This window comes from Phodopus roborovskii, unplaced genomic scaffold (genome assembly GCF_943737965.1).
Source record: "Phodopus roborovskii unplaced genomic scaffold, PHOROB, whole genome shotgun sequence".
In the NCBI taxonomy this organism is placed as follows: domain Eukaryota; kingdom Metazoa; phylum Chordata; class Mammalia; order Rodentia; family Cricetidae; genus Phodopus; species Phodopus roborovskii.
Genome location: NW_026126409.1, coordinates 12203021 through 12220476, shown reverse-complemented (window position 1 = coordinate 12220476; position 17456 = coordinate 12203021). Strand labels below are relative to the sequence as shown.

The window sequence follows — 17456 nt, the reverse complement described above, 5'->3', positions numbered from 1 at the left end:
ACAGAAGTGGCTTTATATGGCTCTCTGAGAAACTCACACTACTGCAGAGTACATGTGAGGTGCACTTCCCCTCAGGTATGAAGTTGGATTCTCTGGTGGCCCCTCAGCCCTCTTCCCCAGCTTTGCTCTCTCTCTATAGTCAGCCACCAGTCACAGATATCCTGATACCCACCAGCAATATAGCAGGCCTTGCTGTGCCTTTACCTCGAATATCCGTGATAGCTAGGGGTGTGGGGTATCTTCTCGGGGGCTTGTCAGAATATTCTGTCTTTGGTGATGTAAAGATGTGGCTGTTCCAGTCATTCGTTCATTGAACTTTCTTACCTGTTCATTTCTTCTCTTGGGCTATGAGTTCTTTAGAGTTTCTGGATCCCTTATTGGAGGTGTGAATTGCAAACACTTTCTTGGTCAGTGGCTTGTATATTCATTCTCGTAACTGTTTCGTCTCCTCACCCCCACCCGGCGGGGGGGGGTTCAATCTGACAAAGTCTGGTTGATTAATTTTTCTCTTGTGAATTATTTTTGGACGCAGTACTTAAGAACTCTGGCTAGCTCCATGTCCTACATTTCTACAAAAGGTTTTTCTTGGTTTGCCTTGAGATCTCTGGTTCAGTTTGTATTAGGATTTGTTTAGTGTAAAGTTGTTTTACCCTCCTGCTGACAGGTCGAACCTCAATGTTAGTATGTATAAAGAATGGAATCTATCTCCTGGTCAGGGGCCTGGCTAGGGGACTACACACAGGAAGATGGGTTCACTTTAAGATAATATGTTTTTCTTCCACACTCCTTCCCTTTTGCACACTCCATAGGAGCCACCACGAGGGTCAATTGGGTCTGCCCACCCTTCTAAGTCTTGCCATTATGAAGGCATAACTACATTTTTCTTCTTTTGTGTTTAGATGCTGGCTGGTGTCTAACCTAAAGCGCCTCTATCCAGTGAATGGCTGCTTACAGCCAATGGTTGGCCTCAATGCCATCTTATTCAAGTGGCATGGCTTCTGTTCCTTCTTTGCAGTCTCCTCTTCCCCATAACCAGACCAGGCTGGGTGATTTTAGTGGGATCATAATAGGCTGTGAGGGATTCAGGGTAGTGAGCTAAGTGAACCCTGAACTCAGAATTCACGTTCATAAGTCTAGTCAATGTCATTAACAACCAAAATCTTACAGTAAAATTCCAGAACAATCCTCATATATGAGTTTTGCTGTGTTAGGCAAATGCAATTACATGGGCATTTGTAAAAAACTAAGGATGATTTTAGCATGGTGAATTGCTTCCTCAGGAAATAGTTCATGATCAAATCCAAGTCATTCTTGAAGAAAAATTGAGGATGTAGCACTTCCAGAGCCTGGCCATGAAGCTCTGTAGATCATGACACTGACCCTTCCCACTTCCCCAGGGTCCTGATCTCAGGATGTCTCCTAGGGCTGTTTTCTATTTTATGAGTATAAATGAACCCTCTTGCCACTTCTTGAGAGGGCCTTGCCTTGTAACTTGGCCTTTCTGATGGTTTGAATATGACCTGTCCTTCTGAGGGTCATGCCCTGAACACTTGGTGTCCAGGTGGTGGTGTTATTTTTGGGGAGTTCTGCAAACTTTAGGTGGGGCTTATCTGGGGGAATAGATGATTGGGTGGGGTTGTCCTTGGGGGAATCTTGGCTCCAGCTCCTTCCTGTCAGCCCCTTTGCCTGTCTGTCATGAGGAGAGCATGTCTCTTCTAAAGCCTGCTAAGGTGATCTGCTTAAGATCATGAGATGACCACAGACCCTAAGAACCATTTGATAGTGAGAACCCTAATATTTTATACCCCTAACTGTTTTCTCAGGTATTTAGTCATAGTATCTAAAAGTGACTGGTCCCATTCCGATCCTCAGGTCAGATGGTCCTGGCTGCAGGTGCTGAATTCCTAAACAGGGCCAGTGATATGGACATGGCAGTCACGCAGGTCTTGCTCTGTGACCTTCAGTGGTGGCAGTTTCCACTTGGGTCTAAAAACTGCTGGAAAGACTGTTCCTCCCTAAGCTTTTCCCTGGCCACCTTTTGGGGACATCTTTTCTCTTTAGCTCATTCTTGTTACTTGGGGCTCAGATTTCCACTGGGTCCTTGAAGGTCCTCATCTTCTGGGGAAGAAGTAGGCTCACTCCTGATGCTCCATAGATGGTGGTGGTGGGCGGTGCTGTGGGCCCCCTGTCACATGTCTGCATGCTCTGAGCACTCTTCTTAGTCACTGATCTCTTTACGCACGGGACAGGGAGGATGGTGGTAACTGTTACACATTCATTCGGGAAGCACTGATAAGGATCATGATATACACACATACACACACATATACATACATACATACATACATATTTTTTCCTTAGGTTAACTTGATCATACTTGCAAGTTCTCATTACCCTTCTGTAATGCAGAAGAGATCAAAATGAATTTCCTATAGGCAAAAGGCTAAGATAATATGCCTGGCTATCTAAGCCCTTGGGTGCTTTCCATGACTACACTTCACAGGCTTGTAGGTAAAGGTCCAAATCTGAGCCAGCCTGGGACCCTGCAGCAGCACAGGAGCCCCAAATAGAAAGGAGGGTGGGATGGCCTAACCATCCTCACATGGACCTGGCCTGACTCACCGCCTTCTTATTGTCCTCAAAGACTTCACGGACCTCTTCAAAAGAACAATTTTCTTCCATACACTCTCTTTCCAGATTTCCTTTCTTCAACTCTTCAAAAATTGAGTTTGCTCTCCGAACCCTCGTCAGGACATTGTTGGCATGTTCCCGGTTAATAAATACTGGAAGACAGAGGAGGACACCAGTGAAAGGCCCTCGCCAGTTACCAGGTCTCCTCTTACCCAGGGCCTTTGCACACGCTTTCTTCCCATCTGGAACATTCTTCTCTGGAATGATGATTATTACCCTTCATTGACAACTTAGACTGAGACACACCTCAGCATGTTTCCTAAAAGAACTAACTGAGAGGTAAAGATGCTCTGCGTGTGGGGGTATCACCACACGGCCTGGGAGTCTAGAGAGTATAGAAGAGGAGAAAGGAAGGTCCAGCAGATCCTCTGCTTCCTGGATGCCATGGTGGGAACTGCTCCACTCTGTCACACCCTCCCTGCCATGACAGACTGAGACCTCTGAAACCACAAGCCAAAAGAAACCCTTCTTCACTGAAGCTGCCTGTGCCAGGAATGTGGTCACAGCCATGCAAGCAAGTGTGGTTGGTATACCCAGCTACACACATGGGTCAGGAGGTCTACCATCCTGACCGCCTCCACATCTCTTGGACCCCCTTGCCTTGTGCGGTTTCTTGTTATAGTTCACAGCTTCTCTCTGATGTATTGCTGCTGTCACCTTAATGGAAATATGTCCTGTAAACAGATGTGACCTGTCTGCTCATGGCTGTTCCTAGACCTGGAAACAGCCAGTACTTACTAAGTCCCTGTCCAGCAAATGAAGGCAGCTGGTCTGGTCCAGGCCCTGTCCTTTTGACTGTCTTAGCCTCCATGAGTGGCTTTGCTGGGACACTATGCTTACCCCCTAGACAGTCATGTAGACACATCCTGCTGGCAGCCACAGATTCTGATTTGAGTAAAGTCAAGATTGGCAGCATGGAACTAAAATGTTCCAACTTTGTGAACACTTGCCCATGGGAACCTTTGGCAAAGTCTCAAATGTTGTGACACCAGCATCCTACTGCTCAGTGCTGGCTGTGTTTTGTCGCTTGTGGCCTTTGATTTTTCCAGCTCCTACACATTGCTATCCTCAAACATGGGGGGGGGGTTGTCTCTGTGGTGCTGGCCTTGGTGGTGACTTGCAGGCATTGACCCATCGACTGGGCGTCACGTCTTCCTCAATAAGGATCAAATGCCTGGGAAGTACCCCTGTGTTGCCAAGGTTGCTTCTTGTACTGGTGCAAGAGCAGCTCCGTGTGACCAGAGCCTGCTCTGGATTAACCAAAATGAGCCCTTCTTTTGAGCAGGCCTGTAGGCTTTAGGCTGTTTACTGCCTGTTTGTGCAGCCATGTCTTGTGCAGTCTGTGGCCCAGCAGAGCTTTCCAAGCTTGGGAGTCCTGGCTCCTGCCTCTTCCATGCCTGGGGTGGCTTTATCCCCTCTGCTTATCTTTCTCCTTATCTCTGTCATCCTCCCTCTCCCTATCACTGTCCCCCTCTCTTTGTCTTTGTTTTGCCTCCCTTCTCCGGGCCCCTTCACTGGTAACCCCTTGTGCCCTGCGTGAGTAGTCACAGCTGGGCCGGTGTGCCAACCATCCTGGCCTTCCAGCTACCCACCCTCTTGCCTCCTGGGCCACTCTGCAGTGTAAAGGGCTAGAGCACTTACCAGTTCTTCCAGGTAACAGGAGGCTGGCCAGCACAACATAGAGCAGGCCGAGTTGCAGCAGGATCCCCATGGTGTGGTCAAGGACAGCAGCTGCTGTGACAGGCATGGGACAAGGGTCACTTACCCTGGGCCCCAGGTGGCCATGGTCCCTCTGCTTATCTAGCCTCCTGATTGGAGCCTGGGCCAGCAATGAGGTCAGAAGACTGGGAACTGTGGTCACCAACCCCACCCTTTTCTGGGCTGGCTATCCTTATCCCAAACTGCCTGGGAGGTCCTGCTTTGTGCTAAGAGCAGCAATACCACTCGATGGACATTTTCTGGTTTTTAATACTCATCCCACCCCCTGCTGGTACTTATACATCTGGTGAAAGTGTCATTTTCTCATCATCTCTTTTTCAGAAACAGACATTGAGATGGAGATGAGGCAAAGCCTGGGTGCCAGGGACCATGTGGGGTTTGCGCCCAAGACCCCAGTCCTCTGGTTGGCCCCAGCTAACTCTTGGCACAAGTGTAATTGTGAGGCTCGTGTGTCCCTTGGACAATGGCTATGCAATCTAGTCATGGGAATAGGCTGGGCTACTGGGGGACAGGAACCCTCAACTGTTGGTGTCTTGACACAAGTTCACTTCTCTGATAGTGACATCCAGGAGAGTCCACATGGCCGCATGACACACATCAGGGTTGGCAGAGGGTGTGTTGGCCCACAAGGCCTGCTATTTCCAACCTTGTTGTAGGCCTGAACAGTGGAGAATTGTGAAGGGAGGTTTGGTGTTTGATGGTCATGGCCACTTCTGCAGAGCACACACATGGTCCACATCTTGGGCTGCTTTGACAAAGGGGTGGCCATTTTCCTCCAGTCCTGAAAGAGGGGCAAAGTCGTTCCAGGGTTGTAAATGTGGAAGCAGCCCCTCTCCCGTGCTGTGGCCATGTGACTCTGCTGGGAGTGTGCATGCATGTAATTGGGGCCAGGTGGTGGGTCTTCCTCTGAGCCCAGAACTCTTTCTTGTATAGACGCAGAGGCTCTGAATTCATGGCCCGTAACCAAGAGACACCCCTGAAAGTATTTACTTCAGAGACCCCGGAGAACAGCAGCAGCAACAACAACAGAACTCTAAAATTTGGCCTCTGAGGGAACCGTGCTCAGCCTGTCCCCACTCTCTCCAAGTAGACAAGATGGCTGGAGCTCATGGTGACCCAGTCCTCCTTAGAAACCTCATCTGGTGGGGATGTTTTTGAGCCTGGGGAGTATGCACACTGTGTCTGTATATTAGTGGACGGAAATGGGACTCAGTATGTCCACTGTGCTGGCTACAGCCTGTGCTGCCTATGGTGGTTGATTAGGCAATGGCTTATAACTGTGGCTGCCTGCACGTAGCCAGAGAGTACTGGAATGGTGTTTGGCTTATCCATGTTGTCAGTGCCGAAAGGGCCCTGGCATGCTGTGGGTGCCTGACAGAAACACCCAGTGATGTCAGATATTGAGGCTGGTCCGTCTCACCAGGAGGGAAGTCATTAGTCAGGCGGTGCCAGACTGTAACAAGACTTGGAAAAGATGTGTGATAGCTCTGGTGGCTGTCAACTGGTGTCTGACCCCTGCCCTGCCTGGTGTTGCCTATGTGGAGGTCACTGTGCCTGCACTGAATCTGTGATGGCATCAAGGGTGAGGTGGTGGGGTACTCACAGCAGACCAGTAGTCTGGGATCAGGGCCAAATGCTAATGCTGGCTTTGGGGGGATCCTTTCTTTGTACCCGACCCTCTCACTGGCCCAACTCCCAGAAAGGAAGTTCTGATTGGCAAATAAACACATCCCACACTGATCATGTCAGTCTTTGGGGAGCTAGACCCTCAGGTAAGGTCTCTCAAGGGCTCTTGGTGCCATCTCAGGACAGCTCTGTGAGCTGCATACCTGCTTTAGCTGCTGACGACTGGGGGGACTGAGCGCACACAAGAACTCAATCAAACCCTCTCAGCTCCCTCCCACTTGGCTCAGTCCCAGGAAGAACAGCCCCTCCGATGTGCATCTGACTTGGCGTAGGAGGCTCCACTTGGGAGTTAAGGTCAACCCAGGGGAACAGCAGGCATCCCCAAGATGTGCTGAGAAGGTCAGTCACTCACTGTCATGCCGGAAGCAGTGAATGGCAGCAGCATACACTACTTCAGAAACACTCCCTTGGGAAGCCTGGAAGGATGACCCCACGCGATCAGATGGTGCTTCTCATTTAATTGAAATAAAGATGGGGTACTCACACAAAAAGAAAGAAATGATGTGTACACACATGCGTGTACACACATGTGTGTGCACACATGTGTTCTATCTATATGCATGTGTGCACACTGCAGCATTGCAGGCAGAGAACATGCAGACAGAAGGCAGCTGCAGGGAGACAGTAGCAAGGGCTTGGCCTTGTCTCCCTTGGGACCACCCTGCCCCTCTGGGCTGCCCGCCTGTGGCTCTACTGCCCAGCCCCTCTGAGTGTCCGTCTCTAATTCAGACCCTTCCTTCTACTTCCCTCTCTGTCTCTCTCTCCCCCCCCCTGCTTCCCTCCTTTACCCCTCCCTTTGGCTTCCTTCACTCTCTCTTTCCCCTTTCCCACCCTGAGGATAACAGGAGATTCCATGGGCTTTACACAGCTCCCTCCTCAAGAAAGACTGGGCTGTCTAAGAAGTTAGAATAGTTCCACTCGGTGAACCCCAACCTGGAGCTTGGAGTCCATGAGCCTGATCAGCCAATCTGTGTACCTGGAGACCCTGGTGTACACCCCAATGTGGCCAACAGCTGCACAGCCCTCCCCCCAGCTGACCACACCTGTCAGGTACCATGTGCCACGGTAGTGTGTGGCGTGTGGGCCACCACTGTCGCCTTTGCAGGCATCCTTAGTGCCGTCCACATAGCCAGCGCAGAACATGTTATCTGTGATTTTGGGGGTCTTAGCACTGTGCTTGGCATGTTCCAGGCAGTCCTGGGTCATCATCCGGGGCACTTCGACGGCCATGAGCTCTAGGGCCGTGGCGCCACGGTCCAGAAGCTGGCCCCAGCCACTGACCCTTGAGAAGCGGATTCTGGACAGGGTGTTCTCAGAGAAGGCCCTTTCAGGCAGACACAGGGGTACCACATGGTCGGTGAAGGTCACTGGCCGGTGGAGACGAAGCAGGGCAATGTCATGGTCGATCTTGCCTGGGATGTACTTGTCAGGGATAATGACCTGTACCACCCGTCGTACCTGCTCAGGGCCGTCCTTCTCGCTGAAGTCATGCTCACCTGAGAGGACCACACCATCATGGTACACATCCTACCACATGAGGCTATATCCCCACACAGAATTCTTGCTTGTCTTGGCCCTCTGGCCTAGAACATATGGACATGGCTGAGGCCAGTTCAGCCTCTGGTATCTGGAGGATTTGTATCCTCCCCGGGTCCTGGGAAAAACCTGCACCAGGGCCCACTGCAGTTACGGAGGGAAGGTTGTGAATGGGCTGCACTTGGAGTCAGGGTCCTGAGGAGGAGTGAGGAGTCGGTGGGACCATTGCCACCCCTCTGTGAGGGACAGGATGGAAAGAACCCAAGTCACCCCTATTCCCCGTGGGGAGGGAAAGCTCAGAGGACAAAGTGGGTCAGCTCTAGTGTGGCCCTTCCTGGAGTTGTCATCTGGTCAGGGAGGCTGATAGGTCCTCATGTGAGAGTCCAGGCACAGGCCATACCTACCCATCACCACCGTTATGTTCCTCCAGCTCCGGATACCATCAAAACAGTGGGCTGCGGACACTATCCACGTGGTGTCCATCAGGATGGCCCCGCATAGCAATAACCCACTGCTTTTCAGCACAGCCTGGGTGGGGGCACATAGATACAGAGAGTCACACCATTTTCATGGTCTCCTTGTCCCCAGGAAGCAGCTGCAGCTGGCTTGGCAAGATTTCTGCCTGCAATATAGGGCCCTGGGGATTTAGAGTGGCTCTGGATTTGAGGGCTCTAGTAGAACACAGGGATGCTGGACAATGGGGTACATATGCGAGTCCTCAAGTGTTCCACTGAGGCAGCAGCAGACTGTGCGTGGTTTTCTTCATGGAATGGGTCTTGCATGGTTTTCTGCACAAGGGTATATGTGTTTGTATGGGGGGCAGGTACCTTGGGATGTGGGTCAGGTGGAGGCCGGCCCATGTTCCTTGTGTGAAAATATGACCCAACTCAAAACTTCCACACCCTGGGGTAGAAATCCTGAAGTCAGGGGAAGCAGAACTGAGAAGTAAGGTCTGCCCAGGACAGAGAGCCTTACCTGCCATGGGCACTCCCCTTTGGGGCACACTTTGCCACCCACAATCCGGCCTTGGGGGGTGCTGGAGTTTCTTTTCTCCAGAACAGGTATTTTCCCACATGGATACTGAACTGTATGAAACAGAAGTCAGGAAGAGCAGGGTGCTGAGGTTAAGGTGCTTGTGGGTAAGGGTTAAGAAGCAGCTGGCCCCTGGAGAGGCCTCAGGGGAGAGCAGATGGGTGCTTCCCTCTTGGGTGGGCAGGGAGGGCCTATTACAGCATCTGGGAGAGGAGACAGACACTGGTTTGAGGAAAATTGGGGCCTTGCTTTCTAGAGCTGAGGCCTGCTGGATCTTCCCAGGAAAGACATATTGCTCAGGTTTGCTACAAGGCAAGGGATGATCTGTGTGAAAATGAACCACCCTCACAGAACAATCTGCTATTTTGACCTCACTCATGCTTCTTCCCACACCGCAAAGTCCTTGGGTAACAAAGAAGATTTAGTTGTGGTTCACTGACCTCCAGTTTCACAAACTCCCTGAACCCATCCTCTTCTGAGGAAGCCTAGGCCCTTGGAAGTACAGCTTCAATAATCTCGTGGAGAACTGCACACCTTTAAAGGCATTTGGGACTGAGGCTGAGAGATGGCTCAGCAGTTAAGAGCATCGACTGCTCTTGCAGAGGTCCCAGTTTGGTTCCCAGCACCCACATCAGGCAGCTCACAACATCACTTCTGGGGGATCTGACCCCTTCCACCCTCTGCAGGCAGTGCACTTACATGTACATACTCCTGCTACTCTCATACATGCAATTTGTCATAGTAAGTCATCCTATGTCCTCAACTGTGCGGCAGTGGGCATTTGTGCCATGTGTGCCTATGTGAGTCCCAGGTGTGTCCTAGAGATGTCCAAATTGGGCATTAGAGGAGATGAAGGGCCTCATTTCACTCCTGGCCTGACTTCGATGGGCAGGGCACCTGAGACAGTGCAGGATGCTGGCTCAGAGTTCCAAGCTAACACCTCCCAGGGAGGATGTCCTTCCTTTCTCCATCTTCTACTCACAGCCATTCAGCATCTATCAGATGCTTGCTTAGCAGGGGTCTGGCCAATTACACATCTTTGGGCTGATAACTTGCCGCAGGCCAGCGAAGGTGACTGGCTCTCCAGAGTATAAGCGCGCCAGCCCTTGGGGTCCATACCTTTCGGTTTGCAGGACACCCCGTCTGGCTGCAGCACGTAGTCCTCGTGACAGTGGCAGGTGCGTTTGGTCCCTGGATGGTCAGTGCAGTACTGGTCACAGCCACCATTTTCATTTGCACAGACCAGCTGGTCATTTTTGTCTGAGGACAGAAGACAGTCAGTCTGAGAGGCTGGCAGGCCAGCCATGATGGTGTTTGTTCTTGTCCCCTTGGGAGGCTGCATACAGCTGCAGACTGTTGAGGCTGAACTCGGCGTCTGCTGCCCTGTGGACTGATCTGGAGGGAGGAGACCTGCAGGTGGGAGGCACATATCTGAGAAGTCTCAACAGTGGCAGCCTCAATGTCACTTCGTGGACTCTGGGCTAGGCTGGTGTGTGACAGCTTTTCCTTCCAAGAATCTAAGGAGAAGTTGGGAAGGTTTCTGGAGCTAGAGAAAATTTCCCAGGGGCAGTAAAAACTCTCAACGGAATGGGAAACTGGCCCATGGAACAGCCCAAGGGAGAAATTATTCTAAGGGCAACCTTTGAGACCACCTTTGGTTTGAGCATAAGCCATTGGCCCAGACAGAAGAGAGGCGTGGTCAGTTCAGCTGTGCCGGGCATGGACACCAGAGCTGGCTCAGCATGTGAGCTCAGGGCTCCAGTCTAGAGGTCTGTTCTGTGGTTCACAATCGTTGCTCAGTAGGGTGTACTGGCCTCTCAGGTCAGGGCCCTTGTGAGCTCCTTCCCTCTTTCCTTTTTACTCTCTTTGGCCTCATCCTGATGAGAACAGGAGGGAAAGACATCAAGAAGAACCCACCTGGGCAACATGAAGTCCTAAGAGACCTTTGTCCTGACTCAAGAGGTGACCTTGAGGAAATCCTCCAGCCAGAATACTGCTTTTTGTCTGGGGCTGTGGGTCATATATTCAGCTAGCTAAATGTTTGATTGATGGCAAGCTGTGGGCCCCAGGAGGGGCTGGAAACAGGTCTTTCACATCTAGTGACTGCACACCTAGGCTTGGGGTTAAGGACTTCTAGGTTGGTGATACTCCACAGTACTTCACATGCCATTTCAGAAGACCCAAGAGCGGCCTGTGGGAGTCCACAGAAGAGCACAACTGGAAACCTACTCCTGGCCTCTTTACAAGTTCCGGTGTAACAAAATAAACATGCATATATCCGCAGCCATGGACTCCAAACTTAGTGTTTCAAAACTGAAGAAATACTTCGCACCCTTAACCAGCAGGCAAAGGGTGAAATACTTCACAGCTTTAAACCATCAGGCAGAGGGTGAAATACTTCACACCTATAACCAGCAGGCAGAGGGTGAAGTACTTCACACCCTTAACCATCAGGCAGAGGGTGAAGTACTTCACAGCTTTAAACCATCAGGCAGAGGGTGAAATACTTCACAGCTTTAAACCATCAGGCAGAGGGTGAAATACTTCACACCTATAGCCAGCAGGCAGGGGGTGAAATACTTCACACCCTTAACCAGGAGGCAGGGGGTGAAATACTTCACACCCATAACCAGCAGGCAGAGAGGTGTCCTTTACCTGGCTGACTTGCCTGGAAGGGACAGAAGCTGGACAGTGACATAGGAACCCTCCTTCAGCTCTCCCCAGACCATCAGAATCCTTAGGGCAGGGGGCCAAAAAGGACACTGAGTCTTAGACTCCCAACCTTAGACTCATGGATCAGACTCTCAATTTGAAGAGAGTACTTACTGTGTCCTGGATGGGTTTCCTACAGGGGCCGAGGCTGGATTGGACACCCTCCCCTTCCTTGATGAGACACCCAGGCCCTCCCTCCCCACTCCATCTGTAAACCGAGGCAGGAAACAGGTCTCACTCTTCTCACAGTTCCGGCCCTCAAAGTCTAGGAGGCAGAAGCAGATGTATGTCTGGAGGTGGTCCTGGCAGGTGCCCCCATTCTGGCACGGGTTCGAGGCGCACTGGTCCCCGTCTGTGGGTGAGTTGGCATTAGTGTGCTGCAGAGAAGGTCCACAGGGGAGGGGCACACATGTCTCTTCACCTACTCACCAGTGTAGACAACCCAGAACTGCTTCTGAGGGGGAGAAGAAACCGTGTGAGGCATGTTCATGACAAGTAGTGGCAGTTAGTGTCTGTGGAGGGAGCTCAGGAGCTGTGCGTGGGCTCCTGGCCTCTGTGAGGGGCTTGGGAAGGCATTCCCTCTGAGGTTGATGTTTTCTATGCCCTTTTTAGAGACTTCTAAAGCCACGACACAGTTGCCTCTCTCAAGTCATCCTGCCTGAGTTCTGGTCCAGATCCTGCTCCTCTCCCTCCCCCCACCCCCGTGGCCTGGAGCCCTAAATGTGAGAAGCAGTCTTCCATGGGAGCCCTGGGCTGAATAAAAAGGAAGACGTGAGCTGAGCGCCAGCAGCCATCGGTCTCCACTTCCTGACAGGTTGCACCATGACCAGCTGCCTCGTGTCCCTGCTATCACATGCCTTTCCTGTCTACCATGATGGCCTTCCTCCTGAACTATGAACCAAAATAAGCCTGTCTTTCCTTCAGCTATTTCTGGTACCATGAGAAAAGTAACTTCTACAGGTTCCCTGTGTGAGGACAGTTGTGAAAGAGCTGTTCTGTGAATGGGGGGGGGGTCATCCTGTATCCTTCTATTCTGTGAGATATCCTGTGAGAATAAGATGTCCTGTGTGAGGTGTCCTGTGTCAGGTGTCCTGTGTGAGATGTCCTTTGTGAGGGGTCCTGTGTGAAGTGTCCTGTGTGAGGTGTCCTGTGTGAAGTGTTCTGTGAGAATGAGATGTCCTGTGTGAGGTGTCCTGTGTGAGGTGTCCTGTGTGAGAGATGTCCTGTGTGAGGTGTTCTGTGTGAGGTGTCCTGTGTGAGGTGTCCTGTGTGAGGTGTCCTGTGTGAGAGATGTCCTGTGTGAGGTGTCCTGTGTGAGGTGTCCTGTGTGAGGTGTCCTGTGTGAGGTGTCCTGTGTGAGGTGTCCTGTGTGAGGTGTCCTGTGTGAGGTGTCCTGTGTGAGGTGTCCTGTGTGAAGTGTTCTGTGAGAATGAGATGTCCTATGTCAGGTGTCCTGTGTGAGGTGTCCTGTGTGAGGTGTCCTGTGTGAGGTGTCCTGTGTGAGGTGTCCTGTGTGAGATGTCCTGTGAGAATGAGGTGCTCTGTGTGAGGTGTTCTGTGGGTGTAAATTCTCCTGTATACTCGAGTTTCCTGTGTGAGGCCTTTTGAGTGTGAAGCCTGCTGTGAGTGTACCAACTCCCTTGAGAGAGGCATTCTCTGAATGTGTGAGGCCTTCTGTGTGAGAACTCGTGTGAGAGAGATTTTCTGTGAGTGTGAAATATGATATGAGTCAGATATGGTGAGGGGGGAAAAAGCCCATGGAGAATGAAAAATAAACCCCTCACATAACTCCAGGAATATAATTGACTGGTTTTTTTTATTTTTCCAGAGATGATGACAAAATGAAACATGATGAACCCAGTCTCAAAGACTGTCCTATCCTGACACACCCTTCCTAGGAAAAAAGCTTCAAAGACAGATGTCTAACTAGAATGGAAAATGCTCAATAATGTTTAAATATGCTTCGTCTACAAAATGAAACTGCAGGGCTGGGCAGGATAGCTCATACTTGTAAATCCAGCAGTCAGGAGGCAGAGGCAGGAAGATATTGTTGAAGGCCAGCCTCAACAAATTCAAACAAACAAGCAAAAAAGAGAGTAACTCAGAATCAAAGTGCCAGGCATGGTGGAGAAAGCCATAGTGTTCTTCATGTTTCCAAAGGAGGTGGCTTTGGGGACAGCAGTGAGGGTTGCCTGTATGTGTACCCTACCCTCCTGGTAGGGTAATCGTCCCTTCTCAGGTAAACTTCATGGACAGCCCTAGATCCTTAGGGAATAAGGGATTTTCCTTTGGGAAAATAGTAGATACATCAAATGTACTTCAGGAGTTACTTTTTTTTTCTGTTGCAAAAATTCGCATATGGGCTTACAGTAGATGGCCAATTCAGGCACCCTGTACACTATTGCTAGGAGTCTTAGCTGGGGTTATCTGTGAGGAGAGGAGGGAGGGAAAACTGTGGTTGTTATATAAAATAAATGAAAAAGTTAATTAATAAAATGTCCAAAAAGTAAATAAATAAAGCACATTAAATATTTTTTAAAAATTGCATATAGTGTGGAAGCCTGTGTGTCTCTACAAGTTCTAAGTGACAACTACCACAGAAACGGGGAGACAGGTTCCGAATGTAGGTGTGACCCTCATGATCCCCAGCTCACTTCCTTCAAATCTCAGTGTGCTATACACGAATTGGCCCCTGTCCGGGGTGAGGGGCACTTACTGTCCTCTCAGTGTTCTTAAAGATTTCTCGGGCCTCCTCAAAAGAACACTGCTCCTCAAGGCACTCTCTCTCCAGGGAGCCCTGCCTCAGCTCCTCCAGGAATGAGTAGGCACGCCTTTGCCGGTGTAGGACACTGTGTGCTTCCTCCTGGGTTAGGAAAACTGAGAAATACAAGGCCCTGCCCTTGCAATACTGGCTACTTGGAAGCCACCCACACCGGATACTCCACGCCCACAACCGATCCTCCATGCCCACACTGGACCCTCCACAACCACAATGGACCTTCCATGTCCACACTGGATCCTCCCTCCCACACTGGATCCTCCATGCCCACACTGGATCCTCCACACCAACACTGGATCCTCCCTCCCACACTGGACCCTCCACACCCACACTGGATCCTCCCTCCCACAGTGGATCCTCCACAACCACAATGGACTTCCATGTCCACAATGGATCCTCCCTCCCACACTGGATCCTCCACATCCACACTGGATCCTCCATATCTACACTGGATCCTCCACACCCACACTGGATCCTCCTTCCAAAGAATTCCTGTCCACCTCAAGGAATGGAAGGTGCATAGGTTGGTTCCTCTAATGGTTTACCTTCTCCTGAGGCCTGAAGGTCTAAGACATGATACAGCTCCAGGCTCAGCTGGATTTAAATTGGGTGTGTTTTTCATTGATGGTTGGTGACAGATAACAGCACAGTCTTACATAGACATATATGGTGATACATTCATTAGATAAAATGAAAGTTTGTGGTTTGACCTGCTCATTATCTCTTAGGGATTTATAATGAGAAAATAGTTGGAGGGCATACAAAAAACCTCACAAAGTGATGTATTGGTAGTAACGGTTGAAGGCTGTCAAACGGTGGTCTCCTATGATGTCAGTGAACACAAGGCTTAAGATGTGACATCAAGCAAAAAGGAGACAATAAATCACACATTGTGTATACAGAAAATGTATACACAAACATACATTTAAATTCTTCATCTATTCCCACATCTGTGTCCCCTGTGCTGTGTCCTGGAGTCAATTCAGATCTCAAACCACACAGCTCCTAGGGTTTCAAATCGTATGAGAACATTTCATCAGCCCTGGACACCACAGTCACACCTGCCTCAACTGGGATTCCTAGTCCTGTGATTTGCTACATTGGAGATTTCCCCTTAGGTTCCAGAACCAATCCAGCCTTCCACACACAGCCTTGCCTGTCAGTGACCCTGACAGGAACTAGGTGACCAGTGTTCCCCACTTAGTTTCAGAAAAGCAAAGGTTTGATGAGGCAGCCACAATAGTTTGGATATGCTGAATTTGAGGGGTCTTTGGGACATCCCAATAGACATAGGGTCTGAATCCTAGGTATGAGTGTGGGGATGGGGATAAGACCTTTAAACTAGCTAAAATTAGTCTGAGGTGGAAACCAAGAATGAAGACAAGGCCTGGAGAGTCCCATTAGACAACTAACTATGCTACATAAACTGTGTGCCTAGGGTGTCGGTGAGAGGAGTAGCCATGGGAAGGGATGGGAGGAGAGAAGATGAGGAGGAAGGGGCAGCTAGGGGAGAGCCAAAAGCAGGCAGTGCGTTCAAGAAGAGGGCTTGAGGAGATGCGGAGACAGGTCTTCCCTATGCAGAGGCGGAATGTGGAAACCCATATGAGCCTTGCTGGGAGGAATTGGCTTTAGGTGGGGATGAAAAGGTGGCTGTGGTCACTAGGAAGATGCTCGTGTGCCCAAAAGGAAGGACAAGGATGGAAGTCAGAGGAATCATCTTGGGAAGAGACAGCGAGAAGAAAGAGGACGGGCCAAGGACTGCTGTATCTTTTTCAAGTTGGAGAATCTTTCACAACTGGTGTTCCTAGAGAATCAGTCTGGTTTGGAAGGGAAAGACGGGGACGCTGTTAAACAGGACCAGTCAAGGACCTTCACCAGGCAGAGAAAGGCCCATCTGTCACCAGCCATTGGGACACACACAGCTTGATCAGGGCTGAGTGATGAGCCCTTAGGAGAAGGCAAGTTTGCATCAATAAACCTCCTAGGGTTTCAAAGCAAACCAGACCTCAAGATCCCCCCACATGGTTACAGAGTATCTGAGAAAGCTAGAAAAGGGCAGCTATAAAGCCATTGCTGTCCAGTTAGCACTCAGTTCCATAGGAGAATGATCCACTACAATCCCTTCTTGCCAAGGGTTTGGAAGGGGACAGTACTAACTGGACCACCGATGTCACTATCGTGGGGATATTCGTGGCAGCTTCTCTTCTGGCATGTGAGGCTCTGTCAATATCCATGTGTTTCCTCAAGCTTTCTCCCCAGAGATCTCAGAGGGCTCTCTCTCTCTCTCTCTCTCTCTCTCTCTCTCTCTCTCTCTCTCTCTCTCTCTGTGTGTGTGTGTGTGTGTGTGTGTGTGTGTGTGTGTGTGTGTGTGTGTGTGTGTGTGGTGTGTAGATGAGAGGCTGTGGTTGTGATCATGGAGCAGAGACAGCGAGAAAGCCCTGTAGCTCAGCGTTCTGTGGCTGTCCTGACACATCAGACCTCTTGCCCCAGAGTGGCCTCCAGGGTCCAGTTTCACAAGCCAGTGTCCACAGGGCTCCCTACTTCCAAAGTCTTTGGAAAACAATAGCCAAAGGTCCTGCCCCCATGAAGAACAGCCTGTCTCCCTGTGGCAAACATCCAGACACTCTGCTTTTGGCAGGGGCATACACCCAATGGAGCTGTGAGGCGGTTCCCGTTGGTGTCCCAGCTGCTGCAGCAAACAGCTTGGCTTCTCAACTCACCCAGTCCACAGAGAAACCCTCCCTGGATGGATGGGACCCACGTACCTACAGCTCCTAGGGGTCCCTGAAGCTGGAGCAGAAAGCAGAAAAGCACCAGCCCGAGAGACTGAGGAACCATGATGCCACTGTGGCTTCTTGCTGGGGCTTGCCCAGAAGCTGCTGGGAGGACAAAGGGCAGGGGGGAGGGGAAAGGGGTGGAGAAAGCTAGAATAGGCTAGAAGCGCCTTGAGGCTGGTTGGAGACTGGCATTCATGTCTCTGGCACTTCTATGTCCAGCAAAAGGTATGGCAGGCTAAGTGGGCTCTGATTGGAGGTGGGAACAGATGTCACCCACAGTCACAGTGGATGATACTATAAAGGACAGAAGGCTGGTTTGGTTCTAAGACCTGGAAAAGACCTGCAGGGGAGACCTGGGCTGTGTGGCCCTTGCTGGCTCTCAGGAGCTCTTCTGCCTCCTTCCCACACTGAAAGCAGCCCTTAGCAGGTGGTCCATATCCTATTCTTCCATGTCCTCTGGCCCAAGCCCAGGTGGGACTTTTGGACACGAGATTTTCTGTGTAAAAACGGGGTCCATCCCCAAA

General features: G+C 50.6%; 1 protein-coding gene across 1 annotated transcript in view; it reads right to left on the bottom strand.

Annotated features, from left to right (window-relative positions):
- Positions 1 to 17036, bottom strand: part of LOC127220220 (uncharacterized) — a 28506-nt gene extending 11470 nt beyond the window's left edge. Inside the window, exons 1-10 of the mRNA XM_051181947.1 lie at positions 16921 to 17036; positions 14093 to 14253; positions 11806 to 11830; positions 11615 to 11728; positions 9784 to 9924; positions 8608 to 8717; positions 8037 to 8160; positions 7003 to 7592; positions 4333 to 4576; positions 2623 to 2783 (exon numbers count right to left, since the gene is read on the bottom strand). Of these exons, the coding sequence (XP_051037904.1) occupies positions 2623 to 2783; positions 4333 to 4576; positions 7003 to 7592; positions 8037 to 8160; positions 8608 to 8717; positions 9784 to 9924; positions 11615 to 11728; positions 11806 to 11830; positions 14093 to 14253; positions 16921 to 16993 (1743 nt within the window). The 5' untranslated portion in view covers positions 16994 to 17036. The remainder of the gene's footprint in view (positions 1 to 2622; positions 2784 to 4332; positions 4577 to 7002; positions 7593 to 8036; positions 8161 to 8607; positions 8718 to 9783; positions 9925 to 11614; positions 11729 to 11805; positions 11831 to 14092; positions 14254 to 16920) is intronic.
- Between the last annotated feature and the right edge of the window lie 420 nt (positions 17037 to 17456).